This window comes from Dendrobates tinctorius, unplaced genomic scaffold (assembly GCF_039654945.1).
Source record: "Dendrobates tinctorius isolate UK_male_01 unplaced genomic scaffold, ASM3965494v1 ptg000296l, whole genome shotgun sequence".
Taxonomy (NCBI): domain Eukaryota; kingdom Metazoa; phylum Chordata; class Amphibia; order Anura; family Dendrobatidae; genus Dendrobates; species Dendrobates tinctorius.
The window spans coordinates 821,648-846,584 of record NW_027361963.1 but is presented as its reverse complement, the minus strand read 5'-3'; the positions used below and the strand labels follow the sequence as shown (position 1 = coordinate 846,584).

General features: G+C 49.2%; 1 protein-coding gene across 1 annotated transcript; it reads right to left on the bottom strand.

Annotated features, from left to right (window-relative positions):
• Positions 1 to 883: 883 nt before the first annotated feature.
• Positions 884 to 22,503, bottom strand: LOC141073074 (uncharacterized). The gene is made up of 7 exons (XM_073560401.1): positions 22,390 to 22,503; positions 21,363 to 21,510; positions 20,865 to 21,044; positions 18,799 to 18,922; positions 16,911 to 17,008; positions 16,671 to 16,788; positions 884 to 2,635 (listed from the first exon to the last, which is right to left on the bottom strand). The coding sequence occupies exons 2-7, from the start codon at positions 21,438 to 21,440 to the stop codon at positions 1,020 to 1,022; spliced, it is 2,214 nt and encodes a 737-aa protein (XP_073416502.1). The 5' UTR covers positions 21,441 to 21,510; positions 22,390 to 22,503; the 3' UTR covers positions 884 to 1,019.
• Positions 22,504 to 24,937: the final 2,434 nt, after the last annotated feature.

Sequence of the window (24,937 nt, the reverse complement as noted above, 5' to 3'; positions counted from 1 at the left end):
ATCGGCTAGGCCGATAGACAGAAATGAGAGAAGAGATGTAAGGGGGTGCCGCACTGTGGAGAGCTTTGTGGGTGAGAACAAGTACTTTGAATTGGATCCTATAATGAATGGGCAGCCAATGTAAGGACTGGCGAAGAGCGGACGCGTCCGAGTACCGATTACCCAGATGGACGATCCTGGCTGCTGCATTGAGTATGGACTGGAGAGGGGATAGTCGAGTGACGGGGGGGTCAATAGGTAAAAAGGAGTAATATGTGCAGGGCAGAATACATGCGTCTTGCGTAATGGTTGCTGTAGAATAAACTGAAGCAGAAGGGAGGCGCAACCTAATACAGAACCCAATTATGGGAGGGACATAGCTACAATCTTCACACAGTCTAATTCTGCCTAACATCAACAGACACTTTGCTGATTGGAGAAAACTCAACACAGAAATATACATTACAGGTTGTTCTCATTCGTGGGACAAAACAGCCAGTTGCATTTTTAAAGAGCATGGTAAAAGTGATTCGGTGGACAAGTGTCTCCAGATCTGAACCACACCAAACACCTATGATGAATTCTGAAGAGACAAGTTCCATCACATTACATCCTGCCTCTAGAAGCGCTTGTTAATGCATCTATCTTCTTTCTCTTTTTCATTATGTAACCAACTTGTTCATTCCAAGCCTAGAAGACTTCGTGCTGTCAGTAAAAATCATGGAAGACATACAAAATGATATAGTAGCTTTTGATGTGGGGTGCACTCATTTTTTATCAACTAATTTGTGTAACCCTAAAGATTTAGTAATTAAAGTTATATTAACCTAACTTACTTGTTTTGATTACAAAAAAGTTCCATGAAACTCAGTGTTGGCAACATTACCGATCAAAGGGGGTGTACTCATTTATGCTGAGCAACGTTTATTAAAATTTATAAAACACAGAACATAATTACAGTTTATTTCCTGCATGCCTTCTCTCCTATTTTACAAGATATGATTTATGTATGAAAGATTTCCACCATTCTGATCATGCTTCTATGTGTGACTTCTCTCGTGGCTCACAAGACTTGATTTTTTTGTGAAGCATTTCTCACAGCGTGAACATGAATACGGCTTCTCTCCTGTGTGAATTCTCTGATGTTTAATAAGAGTCCCTTTATCTGTGAAAGACTTCCCACAGAGTGAACATGAATATGGCTTCTCTCCTGTATGAATTCTCTGATGTGTAATAAGATTCCCTTTACTTGTGAAAGACTTCCCACAGAGTGAACATGAATATGGCTTCTCTCCTGTATGAATTCTCTGATGTGTATTAAGCTGCGATTTAACCGTGAACGACTTCCCACATTCTGAGCATGAAAATGGCTTTTCTCCTGTGTGAATTCTCTCATGTGTAGCAAGATATGATTTATATAAAAAACATTTCCCACATTCTGAACATGTATATGGAGTCTCACCTGTGTGAATTCTCTGATGTATAATAAGTCTCCCTTTATCTGTAAAAGACTTCCCACACAGTGAACATGAATACGGCTTCTCTCCTGCATGAATTCTCTGATGTGTAATAAGACTCCATTTAACTGTGAAAGACTTCCCACATAGTGAACATGAATACGGCTTCTCTCCTGCATGAATTCTCTGATGTTTAATGAGACTCCCTTTAACGGTGAAAGACTTCCCACATAGTGAACATGAATATGGCTTCTCTGCTGCATGAATTCTCTGATGTGTAATAAGATTCCCTTTATCTGTGAAAGACTTCCCACATAGTGAACATGAATATGGCTTCTCTCCTGCATGAATTCTGTGATGTTTAATAAGACTCCCATTAACCGTGAAAGACTTCCCACATAGTGAACATGAATACGGCTTCTCTCCTGCATGAATTCTCTGATGTTTAATAAGACTCCCTTTAACTGTGAAAGACTTCCCACATAGTGAACATGAATACGGCTTCTCTCCTGAATGAATTCTCTGATGTGTATTAAGATTCCCTTTATCTGTGAAAGACTTTCCACATAGTGAACATGAATACGGCTTCTCTCCTGTATGAATTCTCTGATGTGTATTAAGCTGCGATTTAACCATGAACGACTTCCCACATTCCAAACATGAAAATGTTTTTTCTCCTGTGTGAATTCTTCTCATGTGTGTAGCAAGATATGATTTATATAAAAAACATTTCCCACATTCTGAACATGAATATGGAGTGTCACCTGTATGAACTTTCTGATGTGTAATAAGATTCCATTTATCAGTGAAGGACTTCTCACATTCCGAACATGTATATGGCTTCTCTCCTGTGTGAATTCTCTGATGTATTAGAAATTTTGATTTAAATGTAAAGTATTTCCCACATTCTGAACAGCAGTATTTCTTTTTTCCTTTGTATTTTCCTTGTGCTAAAAAATCTGAGCTTGTAGTAAGTTGCTTGTCACACTGAAATCTTGTATCCACGTTGTCACCTGGAATTGTGGTAACAATGTGAGATTGCTCAGGAGAAGGTTCCTCATGATTAGGAGGATTATAAGAAAGTGAAGTGCTGTGAAGTCCAGGAGGTTCATGAAGGGTAATGAGGTTTTCTCCATTAGACTGCTTCCTGATATCTTCTTTACAGTTTAGTGATAACCAGTTGTTCTCACAAGGATTTCCTGTGAGGATGAAAGATAGATTGGATGTGATTATTTTTCGACAACACAAAAGGGATTTCTAATTTTTTTTATGGAGCTCACAATGAAAACCCTCGTAAGTACCAGTAATAAGGAAGACAACTACATGCCATAACATTAACACGATGATGGGTAAAATGAATAACACTTATAAACTGGTGACATTGGCACAAGTCAGGGGTGGCAGAGACTACACAGCAATAGACAGTTGTTAAAATAACCCAGTCATCAGGAATTACCCCCTAATGTACCACCAGTGCCATTTCACTCTTGCAGCAAGCTTCCTATCATGCCCTTAGTGTAGAAAAGTGTCCACGCAATTAAAAATGGAGCTTTAATATTTCAGTACCGTATGCAAATGAGATCGACAAATCACAAAAGTGGCCGTACATCCAGCAGCAGTCCAGCTCCAGCCACTGTAATCACGTCCTCAGTTTGCCTAAGGCAGTGTTTCTCAACTCCAGTCCTCCAGACCCACCAACAGGGCAAGTGTTCAGGATTTCCTTAGTATTGCACAGGTCATAATTTCATCACCTGCTCAAGCAATAATTCCATCACCTATGCAATAATAATGAAATCCTGAAAACTTGACCTGTTGGTGGGTCTTGAGGACTGGAGTTGAGAAACACTGGACTAAGGGCATGATAGGAACCCTTAGAAGTCTGCAACAGCACTGAAGGCACATTAACCCCTTAAAGGACCAAGCCACTTTGTACATTAATGGCCAAGCCTCATTTTACAATTCTGACTGCGTCGCTTTAAGAGTTAATAACTCTGGAGCTTCCACACATCCCAGTGATTCTAAGAAGACTGTTTTTTCCAGGAACTCCCTCCTGACAGCACCATGGAGGACGTCCTCCTCCTCCTTGCAGGGACAGGAAGCACAAGAGATGTTAAAAGGTCCCATCCCACCCCCTTTCCCTCAGTGTTTTTCCTGTCCCTGCATGGAGGGACACACAAGAGACGCTGCGCAAGCTTACCGGGCTCAGGGGGATCGTGCGGCTGCGCAAATAACCTTCCCCTGTCAAGAGGCCCAGGGCCGAAACTTCCCAGTAGGGAGTCCCTCTGCCCTAAAGGCCAGAAGCGGGACGAAGCTCCTGGATAGAGCCACTCCTCCAGGTGGGAGGCTCTTGGCTCAGGATGCAGGACCGCAGTGGAACTCCTGGGTCCGGCGTGCGCTCCAGGGGATTGAGCGCCGGTGCCCAACAGGCAGCTGAACTTCCGGGAAGGGGCGCCGTCGTTGCGCCGCCACATCTGGCTCGGGAGGTCGGGCAATGCAGGTGGAATGCAGATTCAGTCGAGACAGGCAGCGCGCAGCTTCCGGGGTCTTGGAGGGGACAGTGTCACTTCCGGTGACGTCACTAAGGCGGGCAGAGCGTGCGCTCCAGCAGTGGAACGCATAGCAGAGGACGCTACAGGCTACAGCATCCAGCGTCGCACCATGTTTCTGATTGCACAACAGGCTCTTAAGGCCACGGATAGAACAATCATGGAAGTGGACATGCCAGAGGACGGAGGGGTAAGAGCGCCTGGCGCAGACAACCCTCACCTCACATAGGCCCGCAGTCACCTTTAGGACCTCAGGAAGCATCTAGCCTGATTACTTCCTATCTTATGCCATTTAGGATAAGGGAATCCCCGCTGCTCCCCCGACCACAGCTAGAAAATCCAGCAAGGCCTCGGCGAAATCTAACAGATGCCCTGTATGCCACTTTAAGCTCCCGTACTCCCATAGCAAAACTCTCTGCGCACCCTGTACATCGAAGTTCATGAGAGAGGAGCAGCCTTCACTGCTATCAGAGATGAGATCCCTAATCCATAAAGAGGTTCAGCCTCGCAAAACAGCGGCCTTCCAGCCCCATTCCAGGCCACAAGCGAGCCAGGTGGGAGATGGATCGGAGGGAGCCGGATCAGAGCTCAGATGATGGGTCCGACCTACTGGACTCTGACTCAGAAGAAGAGGGTGAGCTTCCAGCAGAGTGCAACGACTGGGGTAGAAAATATATTTTCCAGGCGGAGGACACGGATGAGCTTGTCCAGGCAGTGAGGAGTACCATGCAGATAGAGGAGACCCCTAAGCCACAGTCCAGACAGGACCTGATGTTCGAGGGACTCATGTCACAGAGGCAGACTGTATTACCCATAAGCAAGCATATCCGGGCCATAGTACTAGAGGAGTGGAATGACACTGAACACCGGCTGGTACTGTCCCGTGACTTTAAGGGTCGCCTACCATTCGACCCTGAGGAAGTCACGTTATGGGAAGAGATTCCTAAGATCGATGTCCCAGTGGCCAAGGTCGCCAAAAAGACTGCCATCCGTTTTGAGGACTCGTCTAACCTGCGCGACCCGATGGACAGAAAAGCTGACATTCTCCTAAAGCAGGCCTGGGAAACATCCGCGGCCCTAATTAGGACAAACATAGTAGCCACCTCGGTGGCCCGAACTATCTTTCTATGGATGAGTCAGTTTTAAGAACATTTATCCAATAAGACCCCTAGGACTGATATTCTAGTCTCCCTCCCCATCATGAAATCAGCCACGGCGTTCCTGGCTGACATGTATGCCAAATCAGTCAGGTTTTCAGCTAGGAACAGCTCCCTATCTAATGCAGCCAGGAGAGCCGCCTGGTTAAAATCTAGGTTGGGAGATAACGCCTCTAAGACCAAACTGTGCTCCATCCCATTTTCAGGGCTAAGAGTATTCGGGCCAGCCTTATATAACATCCTGGAATCAGCCTCTGACAAAAAGAAAGGGTTCCCCCAGGACAAACCTAGGCGGCCGCAGCCCTTTCGGAGAGGATTCCTCTCCAGGAGACAGTACGACTTTAGAGGTCAGGGTAGGTCCAATAGAGGGTCCTACAGGAACTCCCATTGCCACAGTGGGAAGAGCAAGAGTTCCTTCTTTGGCTCGACCTCCAGGTCCAAAAGACAATGACGCCACTTGCATTGGGGGAAGGCTCCATCACTTTGCGGAAAACTGGGCCCAAATTACACAAAATCAGTGGGTCTGCAGAACCATTGTAGAGGGATAAAGCACAGAGCTTTATTCCCCCCCAAAAGATACATCTCCCCTACGGTAGTCTCGGCAGACTCCGCTACGTGGACAGACTTACAGGATATGGTCAGCTCGGCAGTCATAATTCTGGTTCCCCCCGCAGAGGTGGGCAGGGGGCACTACTCCTCCCTATTAGCCATCACAAAGCCGTCAGGCTAGGCCCGTACTGTTACAAATTTAAGACCTCTAAACACCTGGGTCAGATATACAAAAGGTTCCGAATGGAATCAATTCGTTTGGCAATTCATCTCATAGACAGGGATGCAGTAATGTGCACTCTCGATCCGAAGAGCGCCTACTATCAGGTCCCGGTACATCCCTCATCCCAGAAACTGCTAAGGTTTGGGTTAAGACTGCCAAGCCGGACCTGCCACTTCCAGTTCCAGTGCCTCCCCCTTTGGGCTCGCTTCGGCCCCCAGAATATTCACGAAGCTGGTATCAGAGGTTGTGGCCTTCCTGAGAAACCAGGGTATCATAGTTATCCCACACTTGGACGACTTTCTCCTAGTGGCAAAATCAGAAGAGGCGCTGATCGAACACAGGAACCGGACAATATCGGTAATGGAGTTTCTGGGCTGGGCCATAAACTGGCAGAAGTCAGACTTTGTACCAGAACACAAGGAAGATTTTCCTTGGAGTACGCTTAGACTCCAGACACAGAATATCCCACTTACCAGAGGACAAACAGGAGGCAGTGCGCGACCGAGTCAAGAATTTGCTGAAACACCGAACCTCCATAAGGGCCGCTATGAAGGTGCTGGGTTTGATGATGGCATGTATACCGTGCGCCCGATGGGCACAGTCCCATTCAAGACCCTTGCAAAGAGAGATACTGTCCATATGTGACCGCCGTCAGACCTCACTGGACGGGCCCATGAGCCTATCACGAGCGGTAAGAAGGTCACTCTTCTGGTGGACGCAGACAAAGAATCTGAAGGTCGGAGTACTATGGTCCACTTCCCCTTATGTAGTGGTCACCATGGACGCCAGCACCTGGGGATGGAGAGCCCATCTACAGGGGAGAATCCTTCAGGGCAGGTGGCCGGAAGACATCAGGGGTATATGCTATTTGGGAAGCCCTAAGGCGGAACGAGGCCACGCTGTCACGATCCAGGTTGGATCTGACAGAGTAAATGCACAAAGTAACCTTTTTTTTTTTCCCTTGGCTGTGTGCCAAAGGTGATTTTCCCACGGTGGCCATTAGGGTCATTGCACTTTGGTTACCTTAGTTTGTGCACTTAATTATGTATCAGGTGTGGTAGCTCTATAAGAGAGTGTCAGGTGTGTTAATTACTGTTGGTGATAGAGTATTCATTTGGGTGAAGGATGGAGCTAAAGAAGAGTCACGGGCAGCTCAGTGAGATTCCTGGAGTGTCAGCTATGGTGTCTGCAAGGAGTGCTGGCATGGCGTGGTGGAGTCGCAGCTATGGTGTCAGCAAGGAGTTCGTGCATGGATTGGTGGAGTGGCAGCTGCGGTGTAGAGCTGCACTCAAAATGCTGGACTTGGTTGCTGAGAGCTGGACTCAAGCATGCTGGACTTTTGGGCAGAAAAGCTGGACTCATTTGCGGGACTCTGTTTCTGGACAGCTGCACGCAGGTGTGGACTCTGTTTGCTCCAAGGCTGCACTATGATGCTGAGAAGGTCCGTTTCTGGACAGCGCACCCAGATGTCGGACACGGTGGAGGAAAAGATGCACGCAGGTGGGCTCTGTTGCTGGGAGCGTAAGCAACAGAGCAAACCTAAGTGGTGTTCCCGTTTTGTCACTTTTCCTTATGTGTTCCTTAGTGCAGTGGTGGTATTAGTTTCCGCAACGACCAATTTCCTAGTGAGGGTTTAGGTGCACGGCGAGTCAGGGTTTTGAGGTTCCTGATCGTCCCACGGTGCGGAACCGGCCTAGGGAACGCCAGGAGTGTAGAGACACTGACTCAGGGGAGTGCAGGAGGTCTCCACTTCCCCGTTTCCCTATCGCAGGGCCACCATTGTTAGTTACCCAGGTTTTCCCAATTCCCCCTGTCTTATTGTATCAGGTACCAGCCTGCGGGCCGCGTCACATACAACAGGACGCGGCACGTGGAAATGTCCTATCAGTTACCGGCCTGCTGGCCGTGTCACTCAGGACGGGGCACGTGACATTATCATAGAATCGTAGAGTTGGAAGGGACCTCCTGGGCCATCTGGTCCAACCCCCTGCTCAAAGCAGAATTCGCTAAATCATCCCAGTCAGATGTCTGTCCAGCCTCTGTTTGAAGACTTCCATTGAAGGAGAACTCACCAGTTCTCGTGGCAGCCTGTTCCACTCATTGATCACTCTGTCAAAAAGTTTTTTCTAATATCTAATCTGTGTCTCCTCCCATTCAGTTTCATCCCACTGCTTCTAGTCTTTCCTTGTGCAAATGAGAATAAAGTTGATCCTTCTACAATGTGACAGCCCTTTAGATATTTGTAGACAGCTATTACGTCTCCTCTCAGTCTTCTCTTTTGCAAACTAAACAATCCCAAGTCCTGCAACCTTTCCTCATAAGACAGGGTTTGCAGACCGGTCACCATTCTGGTTGCTCTTTTCTGAACTTGCTCCAGTTTGTTGATGTCTTTTTTAAAATGTGGTGCCCAAAACTGGACACAATATTCCAGATGAGGTCTGACCAAAGAGGAGTAGAGGGAAATAATGACTTCACGTGATCTAGACTGTATGCTTCTGTTAATACATCCTAGAATTGCATTTGCCTTTTTTGCTGCTGCATCACACTGTTGACTCATATTCAGTCTGTGATCTATTAGTATACCCAAGTCTTTTTCACATGTGCTGTTGCTTAGCCCTATTCCTCCCATTCTGTATATGCTTTTTTCATTTTTATTGCCCAGATGTAGTACTTTGCATTTTTCCCTGTTAAAAACCATTCTGTTAGTTGCTGCCCACATCTCCAGTTTATTTATATCTTTTTGAATCCTCTCTCTCTCTTCTCTAGTATTAGCTATCCCTCCTAGCTTTGTGTCATCAGCAAATTTAATCAGTTTACCCTCAATTCCTTCATCTAAATCGTTGATAAAGATGTTGAACAATACAGGGCCCAGGACAGAGTCCTGTGGTACCCCACTTGAGACATTTTTGCAACTGGATGTGCAGCCATTTACGACCACTATTTGGGTCCGATCACTAAGCAAGTTATGAATCCACCTAACAGTTGCCTTGTCCATTCCATACTTAGTCATTTTTTCAATAAGGATTGAAATTATCACCAACCTTTTTTTTTTTCTGGTTAGCCTTAGGCCATGTTCAGACCTGTGAGCACTGGCTGCTGGACCTCACTGAGTGAGGAGCTGCATGGTGTGAAGCAGTTTAGCTGCAATTATCAGGGTCTGGGGCCTCCCGTTTGGCTCAACCAGGAAATCAAATAGCGGCTGGCAATGAAGCCCCTAGAGTCGCTGCTGGGGAGCGGGACTTGCTTTTACAGGCGGACATACCCAGACAGGTGGGTGGAGTTGGTCCCCATGGTGCTGTCTGGGGTTCCCCGAGGTGAAGGGGTACGTCCCTGTAGTTAGCAGACTGGTGTGATAGTCCGCAGGGTTTATGCCATATCTTCCTTACCACAGAAGAAGCCGCCCCTCCTGGTCGTTCGGAGGAAGGTGACTAGGGAATGTATTTTTCCTCCATATCCCGGGCCCCTTCCTCTCCAGTGTGAGCAGCAGGTGTGCTGCAGGAGAGTAGGGGCATGTCTCAACCCTCGCCATTAGCCAACCCTGGGAGGCGTCGACCTCGTGGTGTAAGGGGTTGGAGGGTGGTGTCCCATGGTGAATAGCGGGGGTGTGAGTGTGGTGACACAGGGGGACGTCTCTGTTGTCGATCCCAGAATGAGTTCACCAAATTATGACAAACGAATATGTGGCAATAAACGTTCAGGTCCGGACCTGTGTGTGAACGAGTGTATATGGGTTCCACCAAAAAACATCTTGGAAGTGTGTTACGGAGTCTTACCAGCTCGTACCGAACATACACGTACTCATACATAACTCGTTCCCCAGGTTGACGCTTTGGAGATGAGTGGTGCCTCCAGAACATACTTTGCCAATACCAGCGGTGCATTTGTCATAAACCTGATGTGCAGGTAGTGGTTGGGGTGAACTCTGGATCTAGGCGTCTCCGCTGTAGGTGGTGCCTTGATGAGGAGTGGTCTTGAGGGTCCAGAGGCCCCTCATTAAGGTGAGGGTACTGTCACGATCCAGGTTGGATCTGACAGAGTAAATGCACAAAGTAACCTTTTTTTTTCCCTTGGCTATGTGCCAAAGGTGGTTTTGCCCCCGGTGGCCGTTAGGGTCATTGCACTGTGGTGATTTCAGTTGTAGTTTTCCCCCCGGTGGCCATTAGGGTCATTGTACCTTGGTTACCTTAGTTTGTGCACTTAATTATGTCTCAGGTGTGGTAGCTCTATAAGAAAGTGTCAGGTGTGTTAATCACTGTTGGTGATAGAGTATTCATTTGCAAGCAAGCCTGGGTGAAGGATGGAGCTAAAGAAGAGTCACGGGCAGCTCAGTGAGGTTCCTGGAGTGTCAGCTATTGTGTCTGCAAGGAGTGCTGGCATGGCGTGGTGGAGTCGCAGCTATGGTGTCAGCAAGGAGTTTGTGCATGGATTGGTGGAGTGGCAGCTGCGGTGTAGAGCTGCACTCAAAATGCTGGACTTGGTTGCTGAGAGCTGGACTCAAGCATGCTGTACTTTTTGGCAGAAAATCTGGACTCATTTGCGGGACTCTGTTTCTGGGTGGAAGAAAAGATGCACGCAGGTAGTGGGCTCTGCTGCTGGGAGCGTAAGCAACAGAGCAAAGCTAAGTGGTGTTCCCGTTTTGTCACTTTTCCTTATGTGTGTTTAGTGCAGTGGTGGGATTAGTTTCCGCACCGACCAATTCCCTAGTGAGGGTTTAGGTGCAGGGCGAGTCAGGGTTTTGAGGTTCCTGATCGTCGCCTGGTGCGGAACCGGCCTAGGGAACGCTAGGAGCGTAGAGACACTGACTCAGGAGAGTGCAGGAGGTCTCCATTTCCCCGTTTCCCTATCGCAGGGCCACCATTCTTATTGTTACCCAGGTTTTCCCAATTCCCCCTGTCTTATTGTATCAGTTACCGGCCTGCTGGCCTTGTCACTCGGGACGGGGCACGTGACACAGGCTCTCAAATCGACACGTCAGGATATTATACGACAATGTGACAACGGTCCCGTTCCTGAAACATCAAGGAGGTCCAAGACATCGACCACTTCAGGACCTGGCGGGGAGAATATTCTCCTGGGCAAAAGGTACAGTCCTCTCCATAACGACAATACATCTGGAAGGGTCCCAGAATGTGGTAGCAGATTACTTGAGCAGACAGTGGGTCTGCCCAACTGAGTGGGAGCTGAACCAGGATATCTTCCATGATCTATGTCGGCGCTGGGGAACCCCCAAGATAGACCTATTAACAAACAGAAAAAACTCGAAGGTCTCAAAATTCTACTCTCTGAACCCCTTGGACTTTCCGGATGGGATAGATGCCCTGAGTCAGAAGTGGGTAGAACCCCTCTCATACGCTTTTCCACCCCTGGCGCTCATCCGAGCGGTCCGGAGGAAGATCCAGTAGGATCGGTCAAGAGTCATCATGGTCGTCTCGTACTGACCGAGGAGCTGGTTCTCTCTGCTGCGAGCCTTGGCGATAGAGAACCCAATTGAGCTCCCCCTAAGGGAGGGTGTCATCCACCAGGGCCCGATTCACCACCCGAACCCAGGGAGACTCCACCTCTCAGCCTGAATCCTAAAAGGGACATCCTGAAAGCTAAAGGCTTATAAGACCATGTCATAGCCACTATCCAAGCCAGCAGAAAACCGGTCACATCAGCAATTTACCTTAAAATTTGGAAGCGGTTCTGTCTGGAAGGTGGCAGGTCCGACTTTGTGGCAGGTACCCCAGACATACCTAGAGTCGTAGATTTCCTTCAAGCAGGGTTTAACAAGGGGCTTAGGCCCAGCACCTTGCAGGTCCAGATTTCAGCACTAAGCCCTTTCTTCGACTATCCTCTGGCATCTCACCCATGGATAGTAAGATTCATTTGAGCGACACAGAGGCTGCGCCCCACTATTAGGCAGTTTACTCTGCCTTGGGACCTTAATCTGCTCCTCAGGTCGCTGTGTAGGGATCCATATGTCCCCAGCAAAGATATGCCTATCTCAATTCGCACCTGGAAAACTGCAATTCTAGTGGCGAAAAACCAATAGGGTAGGGGAGATCCAGGCCCTATCCACCAGAAACCTGTATCTCCAGATCAGGTATGATAGTATAATCTTAACATTAGACCCTGCTTTCATACCAAAGGTAGCCTCTAGTTGGAATCGAAATCAGGAGATTGTGTTACCCTCCTTTTGTAACAATCCTTCCAACGTGAAAGAGCAGAGCCTCCACTCTTTGGATTTCAGACGGGCGGTTATAGACTATCTAGAGGCCACAAGTAGCTGGCGCGTAGACCTAAACCTGTTTATTCTTTTCGGAGGGAAAGAACAGGGGGAAGAAGGCCAGTAAGGCTTCCATCACAAGATGGATTACAACCGTAATCTCAAAAGCTTACCAGGCCGAGGGGGTTAGCCATCCAGTAGGTCTAAGTGCCCACTCTACCCGAGGGGTATCTGCTTCCTGGGCTGAGAGAGCAGGCGCCTCATTAGAGCAGATCTGTAGGGCAGCAATATGGGCCAGAGTTGACACATTCTGTAAGCAGTATAAACTTGATGTACTATCTGGCCAGCAGACCGCATTTGGTAGGAAAGTTCTTCAAGCAGTAATCCCACCCTAAGGAGGTTCTTTGGTACTCTCCATGGTGCTGTCAGGAGGGACGTGCTGGAAAATAAGTATTAGACCCACCAGTAATTGTTTCCAGGAGTCCATCCTGACAGCACTGGTAGTTTCCTCCCTGTTCTTGATATGTCATATGCTGTAATATGATTCTGTTATTAGTGCTATTTGCATTATCCTTGTGGTAGTACTTGTTACAACACTGAGGGAAAGGGGGTGGGACGGGACCTTTTAACCTCTCATGTACTTCCTGTCCCTGCAAGGAGGAGGACGTCCTCCATGGTGCTGTCAGGAAAGACTCTGGAAACATAATTAGCGGTACGGCTAATACCTATATTTTGTGACACTGTACTTCATGTCATTTGCGTTTATTTATGGAAATTATTGGAATTTGACCAAAAATGTGAGTATTTTGCAGTTGGCAAACTTTGAATTTCTATGTCTTTATACTAGATAGTTATTTCACCAAAAGTAATTTATAAATGACATTTACCACTTGTCTACTTTACATCAGCATCATTTTTAACTCCTTTCCGACATCGGGCATAATAGTACGCCAATGTCGGACACCCTCCCTTTGATGTTGGCTCCGGCTTTGAGCCCACATCTTTTCCGGCACATGTCAGCTGATTAAAAACATCAGCTCAGCACACAAAAAATAAGCCCTCACCCAACCCGAGATCACAAAACATGGAGACGCTACGGGTATCGGAAAAGGCACAATTTTTTTATTTTGGAATTTTTTTTTTACCACTTAGATAAAAAAGAACCTGGACATGTTTGATGTCTATGAACTCGTAATGACCTGGAGAATCATAATCGCAGGTCAGCTTTAGCATTTAGTGAACATGGTAAAAATGCAAAACAAAACACAAGTGTGGAATCGCACTTTTTTTGCAATTTCACTGCACTTGCAATTTTTTTCCTGTTTTCCAGTACACAATATGGTAAAACCAATGATGCCAATCGCAACTACAACTTGTCACGCAAAAAACAAGCCCTCACATGGCCATTTTGACCCAAAAAATAAAAAAAAAAGTTATGGCTCTGGGAAAAAGGGGAGCAAATATGAAACTGCAAAACCAAAAATACCTCTGGTCATTAAGGAGTTAAAGCATACTTTTTTTGTGAAGTTACAAGGCATAAAATTTTATCAGCAATTTCTCATTTTTACAATAAAATGTACAAAACATTTTTTTTAGGGAATACAACACATTTGAAGTGACTTTGAGGGGCCTATCTGACAGAAAATATCTAAAAGTGACTCAATTTTAAAAACTGCATCACTCAACGTGCTCACAACCACATTCAAGAAGTTTATTAACCCTTTGTGTGCTTCACAGAAATTAAAGCAACATGGAAGGAAAAAATTAAATTTTACTTTTTCCTACAAAAATGTTGTTTAGCCCCAAATTTTGCATTTTTGCAAGGATAACAGGAGAAAATGGACCACATAATATGTTGTGCACTTTCCCCTGAGTATGCTGATATCCCATATGTGGGGGAAAACTACTGTTTACGCGCATGGCAGGGCTCGGAAAGGAGCACAATTTGACTTTTGGAGATCAAAATCGGCTAAAAAAGATAGCGGACGCCATGTTGTGTGGGAGAGCCCCTGATGTGCCTAAACAGTGGAAACGTCCACAGCTGACCCAAATTTGGAAATTACACCCATCAAGGAATTTATGTAAAGGTATGGTGATCATTCTGAAACCACAGGTACTTCACAAAATTTTAAGACATTGGACTGTGAATATTTATAATTTTAACAAAGAAATCATCCAGAGGTGCAGCGAGCAAATTGACTCCACATGTGTTTCACAAAATGTTATACCAATGAACGGTGAAGACAAAAAAAATTACAGTTTTACAACTATAATGTTGTTTTAGCCCCAGATTTTACATTTTCACAAGAGGAAATGGGTAAAGATGACCACATAAATTATTACACAATTTCTGCTAAACGTGGCAATACCCCATATGTGTCTGTACAGTACTGCTTAGCCGCATGGCGAGGCTCAGGAGGGAAGAAGCGCTATTTGACTTTTGGAGAACACATTTTCAAAGAATAGTTTGTGGACTCCATATACAGAGCCCCTAAGTGGCAGAAGTGCAGAATCCCCCCTCAAGTGATCCCATTTTGGTAATTACACTACTCTCAGAATTTATCTACAGGTGTAGTGATGAATTTGACTCCATGTGTGTTTTCCAGAAACGAGCAGCAATGGATGTTGGTAAGTGAACATGCAAAAATGCCATTATAGTTCCCGGATATATTGTAGAGCCTGGTATGTTGTAGTGCCTGTACACTGTAGCATCCAGTACATTGTAGTGCCCAGTACTGTACATTGTAGTGCCCCTTACATTGTAGTGCCCAATACATTGTAGCGCCCAGTACATTGTAGTGTCCAGTACATTGTAGTGCCCAATACATTGTAGCGCCCAATAGTGTCCAGTACATTGTAGTGCCCCGTACATTGTAGTGCCCCAAACAATATGCTCAGCTCGTGCTTCTGGAGACATGTACCCTGTAAAAGAAGTGGGGATCCTCGATACATTAATGTTAAATGTATGGACCCCAGCTGCGGTTTAGCAACACTGTGGGGCTCTTCAGGAGGTGTATTTGGATTTGGGAGCTCATATTTTGGTGGATTTCTTTTGTTGTTAGCCACGTCACTTTTACAAAGCCTTTGTGCTATCAGTAATGTGGACACCTCCTACATTTCTGTTAACAAATGAGGAACAAATGAGGAACCTTAATGTGGACTTTTTTTCTGGGTTGACTAGCTTTTATCCGAGGCATTTTTGGGTAAACAACATTTTGGATCATATTTATCCTGTGCTCCACGCTGAGCACTTACATCAGGGTTTCCATCTAAATCTACAAAATACGTGATTCAGATGACCGTTATGAGGGATCCATTCCCTATAATGAGGCAGCAGTTACTCTGGACTCTGTCTGGCCTCTGTTCAGTGGTGTCCTTTTCGGTGATGCAGAAAACTGTGGTCGATCACCCATTTATGCACGCTTAAAAAGACGGTCAATGCCGAACCATAGGACAGAGTGCGTCCACAGTGCCTCCATCTTCCTTATTATAGGGAATCTTCTGCCAGAGGTTCTGTCTGAATCACAAGCTCAGACATTTATATGGCAGCACGGGACTTATGTAAGAAAAATATTAAAGTAAAGGATGGAATATTAAAAAATGTATATTTATAAAAATTAAATATGTGCTTCCCAAATAATTAGAAATTAGCTTGGAGAGTCTCCTTATGAACAATCTAGAATATAACCTTTATTAAGTCATTATAAAAGTAATTAATTCAAACCGGACAAAAAACATGAAATACACATTTCACATAAAGTGCTCGTGCTGAACCAGGGCTCAATAAAAAGATGGTTTGATCTCACCCATTCGTAGAGTTCTGTAAGCAGCCAGATCCCGTATGGCCGGAACAGTAACATATATGTATAGAAGTGCGGGAATGGGGAAACTGTCACTCCCTGTCGTGCCCCTGCATAGCTCACGTCCTTACAAGGACAGTACCCGAATATGATCTGCTACTGATACCCCACTATATGTATATGAATAGATGTCTTCCCTACGCATTTCTTCCCTGGTAGAAGGGATTCATCAGGGGAACAGAGATGAGAGAATAGTGGGTATTCATAGACCCTGCAGTGGCAGGAGCCCGGTGTGCTATGCATGGTCAGCCATAACATAACCCTATGTAGTGGAAAGGTAGATATACACATAGGGTTATGTTCCCCTGATGAATCCCTTCTACCAGGGAAGAAACGCATAGGGAAGACATCTATTCATATACATATGGTGAGGTACTGTCCTTGTAAGGACGGGAGCTATGCAGGGGCACGACAGGGAGTGAGTTTCTCTGAGGGTATTAATAGTGTTACTGTAATTGAAACCCTATAGCTGCATTTTGCTTCCTAAATCATTAATAAGAGGTGCGAAGGCGGCCCCGTTCTTCATCGGTGCACCGCCAGACTCTGTACAGGAGCAGTCGCGCCATCACCGGACACGTCTGTAGTGAACAGTGAATAAAGCTTCACTGCACTGGAGACTTCACACGATATCACACACCGGTCATCATTGTCACACGCCAATCATTATCACAGACTAGACTTTATTACATACCTGCGGAAACATCTACCGGAATCTCCTCCTTCCCGTCACTCAAACACGGCTGATCCCCCCTCGTCATCGCTTCTTCTTCTGTCTCATCCTTCACTTTATTGTTAGTTGGATCTTCCTCCTGATATATCAGATGTAACAATCAGCACAATACAAGAAACCACCAAAATCTGTGACACCTATGACCTCGCTCAGAAATGTCCCTCCATATACAGATCCGGTACAGGGCTCAGTGTCATCTACCTGATGATCCTCCAGGATGTTGTGATTCTCCTCTGGACAGTCCTGGGAATACAGAGGACGGGGACATCTCTCTGGTCGACTTCTTTCCACGAGTTCATCTGTAGGAAACACACAATGATGGCATACAGTGGCATGTTAACCCCTTCACCCCGAAGCCTGTTATCACCTTCCTGACCAGGCCAAATTTTACAATTCTGACCACTGTCCCTTTATGAGGTCATAACTCTAGAACGCTTCAACGGATCCCGCTGATTCTTAGATTTTCTCGTCACATATTGTACTCTATGATAGTGGTAAAATTTGTTTGGCTTATTTATTAAAAAAAAAAAAAAGGAGATTTGGCGAAAATTTCGCAATTTTCAAACTTTTAATTTTTATGCCCTTAAATCAGAGAATCATATCGCACAAAATAGTTAATAAATAACATTTCCCACATGTCTACTTTGCATCACCACAATTTTGGAAACAATTTTTTTTGTTAGGAAGTTATAAGGGTTAAAAGTCATGGAATGCTACTGTTAAAATATCTTTATTAAACTTGCTTTAAAATAATATAAATTATGTGATGATTTAAACAAATTTCTTTAAAAAAATGTATTTGATGTTAAGAAGTGTTATTGCCCTATATTTAATAAGGAGAATCCGCCCTAGAAAAAATATCAAATATAAAAACTTAAGGGATAAAGAGCAATAAGGGCTGAATAATAAATATGGTTGAAAATGATTAACCCCATAAAACCAGTATGTAAATAAATAACGTATAAAATACTCCCACTATTTGTGACCAAATATAAATATATACAGTGTCGGCCATACTCCTGGCGAGCACCCGGAACGCCACCGGCCGGGGCGTCTCTGGCTCTGCATGGCACATTGATGATGTTATGACTTATTGGAGAAGGGGGGGGGTTTATGCAAACATTTAAATTAGCCCCATCAGGACGGGGTTGAAACGTTGATATTGAATCCTCGGATTGCCGACTCCTATATGTGGCGCTATACCTTGTTCTCTGCAAATTTGCATATCTTATGTCCCATGGGGCATTGCATGGCCCATAACTCTCTGTACTCAGAACTGACGCTCTCCTCAAGGGGCAACATTACCCTCTATAGAGAGCAGTGTGCGGTGATCCGACCTCCTCCAGTACAGAGAGTTCTGTGCTTCTACGCCTGCAGAGCGAGTGGTGAATAGACGCGGGGCCGGAGAACTACGGGAAAGCCTCCATGTCAGACTGACGGGTGATCGGCTCCACCACGTTCCATCTTTATGTCAGGACAGCGACTCGTGTCCCGAGGTCTGAGGGACGGTCCGGGGCCGATATTTATCCAGGACTTTGTGCACAGAACGGAGAAAGTGATTTGTCACAAAGAAGAAGAGAGAATGAAGGAGGAGTCCAAGGAAGGTGACACAAGTGTCAGCCAAGAGGGAGGAGCCGGACGCCAACCACAATTGATGACGACATTGAGCCTGCACCGATTCTGAGGGATGGACGAGCGACAGCGGATTAGGGGGAAAATCATCAGTAAATTAACCCTGACTCTGCTGAGTAAAAATCCACAACAGACTTAGGGACCGAAAGAACTCACAGGAGAGAACGGACAGAAGGACGAGACATCTGCAGACAAAATGTGACCGATGCTCTAAGGAAGGAGGAGAAAGATTCTGAAAGAAGAGAACGAAGACTCAAGACTGATGAAGACGAGACGACAGCGGAGAAACCGCGACTCACAGATCAGAAGAAAATAATCAGAGAAATGAAAGCTGTTGTCAGACGGAGAAAATGTAGAGAAAACCAGAGCAAGTCTGGAGAAAACTCATCTATTATAGGAGGAGGCCGGAGAGACGTCATCACATCCACCGGAGCCAACAAGGAGCCTCGCTGCTCACCTCGTGGTGTAAGAGGCCGGCGCTCCTCCATCATCACGGCCTGGTACCGATCCTGGTGTCCTTCTAGATACTCCCACTCCTCCATGGAGAGATAGACAGCGACGTCCTGACACCTTATAGGAACCTGACAACAACGACACCGTCACCACCCAGAATCCTCCAGTGCCGTCCTGTATAATGTCCCAGCAGTCACCTCTCCACTCATCACCCAGAATCCTCCAGTGCTGTATAATGTCCCAGCAGTCACCTCTCCGCTCATCACCCAGAATCCTCCAGTGCTGTATAATGTCCCAGCAGTCACCTCTCCACTCATCACCCAGAATCCTCCAGTGTCGTCCTGTATAATGTCCCAGCAGCCACCTCTCCGCTCATCATCCAGAATCCTCCAGTGCCGTCCTGTATAATGTCCCAGCAGTCACCTCTCCACTCATCACCCAGAATCCTACAGTGCCGTCCTGTATAATGTCCCAGCAGTCACCTCTTCGCTCATCACCCAGAATCCTCCAGTGCCGTCCTGTATAATGTCCCAGCAGTCACCTCTCCGCTCATCACCCAGAATCCTCCAGTGCTCTCCTGTATAATGTCCCAGCAGCCACCTCTCTTCTCATCACCAAGAATCCTCCAGTGCCATCCTGTATAATGTCCCAGCAGTCACCTCTCCGCTCATCACCCAGAACCCTCCAGTGCCGTCCTGTATAATGTCCCAGCAGTCACCTCTCAGCTCATCACCCAGAATCCTCCAGTGCCGTCCTGTATAATGTCCCAGCAGTAACCTCTCCACTCATCACCCAGAATCCTACAGTGCCGTCCAGTATAATGTCCCAGCAGTCACCTCTCCACTCATCACCCAGAATCCTCCAGTGCCGTCCTGTATAATGTCCCAGCAGTCACCTCTTCGCTCATCACCCAGAATCCTCCAGTGTCGTCCTGTATAATGTCCCAGCAGTCACCTCTCCGCTCATCACCCAGATTCCTCCAGTGCTCTCCTGTATAATGTCCCAGCAGCCACCTCTCTTCTCATCACCCAGAATCCTCCAGTGCCATCCTGTATAATGTCCCAGCAGTCACCTCTCCGCTCATCACCCAGAACCCTCCAGTGCCGTCCTGTATAATGTCCCAGCAGTCACCTCTCCGCTCATCACCCAGAATCCTCCAGTGCCGTCCTGTATAATGTCCCAGCAGTCACCTCTCCGCTCATCACCCAGAATCCTCCAGTGCCGTCCTGTATAATGTCCCAGCAGTCACCTCTCCGCTCATCACCCAGAATCCTCCAGTGCCGTCCTGTATAATGTCCCAGCAGTCAACTCTCCGCTCATCACCCAGAATCCTCCAGTGCTGTATAATGTCCCAGCAGTCACCTCTCCGCTCATCATCCAGAATCCTCCAGTGCCTTCCTGTATAATGTCCCAGCAGTCACCTCTCCGCTCATCACCCAGAATCATTCAGTGTCGTCCTGTATAATGTCCCAGCAGCCACCTCTCCGCTCATCATCCAGAATCCTCCAGTGCCGTCCTGTATAATGTCCCAGCAGTCACCTCTCCGCTCATCACCCAGAATCCTCCAGTGCCGTCCTGTATAATGTCCCAGCAGTAACCTCTCCACTCATCACCCAGAATCCTACAGTGCCGTCCTGTATAATGTCCCAGCAGTCACCTCTCCACTCATCACCCAGAATCCTCCAGTGCCGTCCTGTATAATGTCCCAGCAGTCACCTCTTCGCTCATCACCCAGAATCCTCCAGTGTCGTCCTGTATAATGTCCCAGCAGTCACCTCTCCGCTCATCACCCAGATTCCTCCAGTGCTCTCCTGTATAATGTCCCAGCAGCCACCTCTCTTCTCATCACCCAGAATCCTCCAGTGCCATCCTGTATAATGTCCCAGCAGTCACCTCTCCGCTCATCACCCAGAACCCTCCAGTGCCGTCCTGTATAATGTCCCAGCAGTCACCTCTCCGCTCATCACCCAGAATCCTCCAGTGCCGTCCTGTATAATGTCCCAGCAGTCACCTCTCCGCTCATCACCCAGAATCCTCCAGTGCCGTCCTGTATAATGTCCCAGCAGTCACCTCTCCGCTCAGCAGCTCGATCATCTTGTTGCTGAGCTCCAGGATCTTCTTGTTCCTCTCATGTATCGGGGAGTGCGGGGGAGGCTCTGTGATGGGGCCCGGGCTCCGCCCTCCTGACTCCTGGAGATGGATGATGGGAGTCACACAGTCCCCCGGTGTCTTCCTCACTATTGTGTAATCCTGTGTATGGAGAGAGACACTTTGGGAGAAGAATTCCTTCCCGACTCCAGATCTGACAATCAGTAGAAATCCCGGGATCAATAACCGTCTCCAGTAATCTGGGGCCATAACCGGGAATATTATTACACTCTGGACAGACATCCCGGCCCCTCTACAGCTCTTACAGGGAATCCCCATGACAACTCCTCCGGGCAGAGAGCTCCACAGAATCCCTGCTCTTACAGTAAAGAATCCTTCTCTCCTATTCTGGATTTCCTCTTCCCGGTGTCGGACTCGTCACATCACACAATAAAGCTGATAGAAATGTAGAGGAGTTACCTCTCCGCTCAGCAGGGAGATGATCTCCAGGGCGCAGTGGAATAATCTCCTGGTGGTCTCATCCCTGTCCTCGTCCATCCTCGGGGGTCATTCAGGAGGAGGAGGGATGAGCACTGGATCAGCTGGAGGGATCTCGTCCTGCCGGCGTCTTCATGATGAAGGAGAAGATGAAAATCACAGGGGGCGAGAGAACGACAATCACTAAATTCTGCCCAAATATCAACATTTATCAGGAAGAATCTGCAGGAAAAGCCACAAAACTCCACAGCGGCCTCCTCCGCCGATCTGACCGCTCATCATCAGCCTCGTAGGAGGAGGTCGGTCACCGTGGTAACTACACCTCCAGCGGGGGACGGTCACCGTAGTAACTACACCTCCAGCGGAGAAAGGTCACCGTGGTAACGCCACCTCCAGCAGGGGACGGTCACCATGGTAACATCGCCAGCGGGGGGGAACGGTCACCGTGGTAACTAAACCTCCAACGGGGGGACGGTCACCGCGGTAACTACACCTCCAGCGGGGGACGGTCACCGCGGTAACTACACCTCCAGCGGGGGACGGTCACCGCGGTAATTACACCTCCAGCGGATGACGGTCACCGTGGTAACTACACCTCCAGCGGGGGACGGTCACCGTGGTAACTACACCTCCAGCGGGGGACGGTCACCGTGGTAATTACACCGCCAGCGGAGGACGGTCACCGTGGTAACTACACCTCCAGCGGGGGACGGTCACCGCGTTAACTACACCACCAGCGGGGGACGGTCACCGTGGTAACTACATCGCCAGCGGAGGACGGTCACCGTGGTAACTACACCTCCAGCGGGGGACGGTCACTGTGGTAACTACACCGCCAGCGGGGGCCGTGAGGTGAGGAGGAGACGCTGCACATCCCCCATACAATGCTGCCCGTCCCCAACACTGAGGAGCCGCAGTCACATGGAGCAGGAGCCTCCACAGGAACAGCTCTGATCTCCCCCCACACTCTCCTCTCACAGATTCACCACAAACCCTCCTGTCATCTCACCGGAATGGCGGGAACCGGAAATCTGCTGCTGGCTGACCCCAGAGAAAACGAGCTGCGCACACCCGGGACGGAGCGGCTGCACTGAGCGCGGGAGGACCTGTGGTGACGTCACCGTCATGTGACCAGGGGGCGGGGCTCAGGAGAGAAGTGGTGAAGGACCTGTGGTGACGTCACCGTCATGTGACCAGGGGGCGGGGCTCAGGAGAGAAGTGGTGAAGGACCTGTGGTGACGTCACCGTCATGTGACCAGGGGGCGGGGCTCAGGAGAGAAGTGGTGAAGGACCTGTGGTGACGTCACCGTCATGTGATCAGGGGCAGAGCACAGTATAGTAATGCAGAAGGGTTTGTAGCTACGATTCAGTCATGTGACAGTGATGACGTCCTCTTAGCTCCTCCCCCTCCTCGCAGTGCAGCAGACACTGCCTCCTTGTTCTGTCTCCTGTGAGATTCCGGCGGCTCCGGTGTAGACGGCTCGGCGGTGACTGGAGGAGAACGGAGGAGATTCTGGCGGCTCCGGTGTAGACGGCTCGGCGGTGACGGGAGGAGAATGGAGGAGATTCTGGCGGCTCCGGTGTAGACGGCTCGGCGGTGACGGGAGGAGAACGGAGGAGATTCTGGCGGCTCCGGTGTAGACGGCTCGGCGGTGACGGGAGGAGAATGGAGGAGATTCTGGCGGCTCCGGTGTAGACGGCTCGGCGGTGACGGGAGGAGAACGGAGGAGATTCTGGCGGCTCCGGTGTAGACGGCTCGGCGGTGACGGGAGGAGAATGGAGGAGATTCCGGCAGCTCCGGTGTAGACGGCTCGGCGGTGACTGGAGGAGAACGGAGGAGATTCTGGCGGCTCCGGTGTAGACGGCTCGGCGGTGACGGGAGGAGAATGGAGGAGATTCTGGCGGCTCCGGTGTAGACGGCTCGGCGGTGACGGGAGGAGAACGGAGGAGATTCTGGCGGCTCCGGTGTAGACGGCTCGGCGGTGACGGGAGGAGAATGGAGGAGATTCCGGTGTAGACGGCTCGGCGGTGACGGGAGGAGAATGGAGGAGATTCCGGCGGCTCCGGTGTAGACGGCTCGGCGGTGACGGGAGGAGAACGGAGGAGATTCTGGCGGCTCCACTGTAGACGGCTCGGCGGTGACGGGAGGAGAATGGAGGAGATTCCGGCGGCTCCGGTGTAGACGGCTCGGCGGTGACGGGAGGAGAACGGAGGAGATTCTGGCGGCTCCACTGTAGACGGCTCGGCGGTGACGGGAGGAGAACAGAGGAGATTCTGGCGGCTCCACTGTAGACGGCTCGGCGGTGACGGGTGGAGAATGGAGGAGATTCCGGCGGCTCCGGTGTAGACGGCTCAGCGGTGACGGGAGCAGAATGGAGGAGATTCCGGTGTAGACGGCTCGGCGGTGACGGGAGGAGAATGGAGGAGATTCCGGCGGCTCCGGTGTAGACGGCTCGGCGGTGACGGGAGGAGAATGGAGGAGATTCCGGCGGCTCCGCTGTAGACGGCTCGGCGGTGACGGGAGGAGAATGGAGGAGATTCCGGCGGCTCCGGTGTAGACGGCTCGGCGGTGACGGGAGGAGAACGGAGGAGATTCTGGCGGCTCCACTGTAGACGGCTCGGCGGTGACGGGAGGAGAATGGAGGAGATTCCGGCGGCTCCGGTGTAGACGGCTCGGCGGTGACGGAAGGAGAATGGAGGAGATTCCGGCGGCTCCGGTGTAGACGGCTCAGCGGTGACGGGAGGAGAATGGAGGAGATTCCGGCGGCTCCGGTGTAGACGGCTCGGCGGTGACGGGAGGAGAATGGAGGAGATTCCGGCGGCTCCGGTGTAGACGGCTCGGCGGTGACGGGTTGAGAATGGAGGAGATTCCGGCGGCTCCGGTGTAGACGGCTCGGCGGTGACGGGAGGAGAACGGAGGAGATTCTGGCGGCTCCACTGTAGACGGCTCGGCGGTGACGGCAGGAGAATGGAGGAGATTCCGGCGGCTCCGGTGTAGATGGCTCGGCGGTGACGGGTTGAGAATGGAGGAGATTCCGGCGGCTCCGGTGTAGACGGCTCGGCGGTGACGGGAGGAGAATGGAGGAGATTCCGGCGGCTCCGCTGTAGACGGCTCAGCGGTGACGGGAGGAGAATGGAGGAGATTCCGGCGGCTCCGGTGTAGACGGCTCGGCAGTGACGGGAGGAGAATGGGGGAGATTCCGGCGGCTCCACTGTAGACGGCTCGGCGGTGACGGGAGGAGAATGGAGGAGATTCCGGCGGCTCCGCTGTAGACGGCTCAGCGGTGACGGGAGGAGAATGGAGGAGATTCCGGCGGCTCCGGTGTAGACGGCTCGGCGGTGACGGGAGGAGAATGGGGGAGATTCCGGCGGCTCCGGTGTAGACGGCTTGGCGGTGACGGGAGGAGAATGGAGGAGATTCCGGCGGCTCCGGTGTAGACGGCTCGGCGGTGACGGGAGGAGAATGGGGGAGATTCCGGCAGCTCCGCTGTTGATGGCTCGGCGGTGACGGGAGGAGATTCTGGCGTCTCCACTGTACACGACTCGGCGGTGACGGG

Bases quoted from the DNA above. Each gene is read 5' to 3' on its own strand.
- LOC141073074 (XM_073560401.1), bottom strand. From the start codon at position 21,440: ATGGACGAGGACAGGGATGAGACCACCAGGAGATTATTCCACTGCGCC. The intron at 21,045-21,362 runs GTAACTCCTCTA...CTCCATACACAG, and splicing joins TCTCCCTGCTGAGCGGAGAG to GATTACACAATAGTGAGGAA. The intron at 2,636-16,670 runs GTATGTAATAAA...TCATCCTCACAG, and splicing joins TCCGGTAGATGTTTCCGCAG to GAAATCCTTGTGAGAACAAC.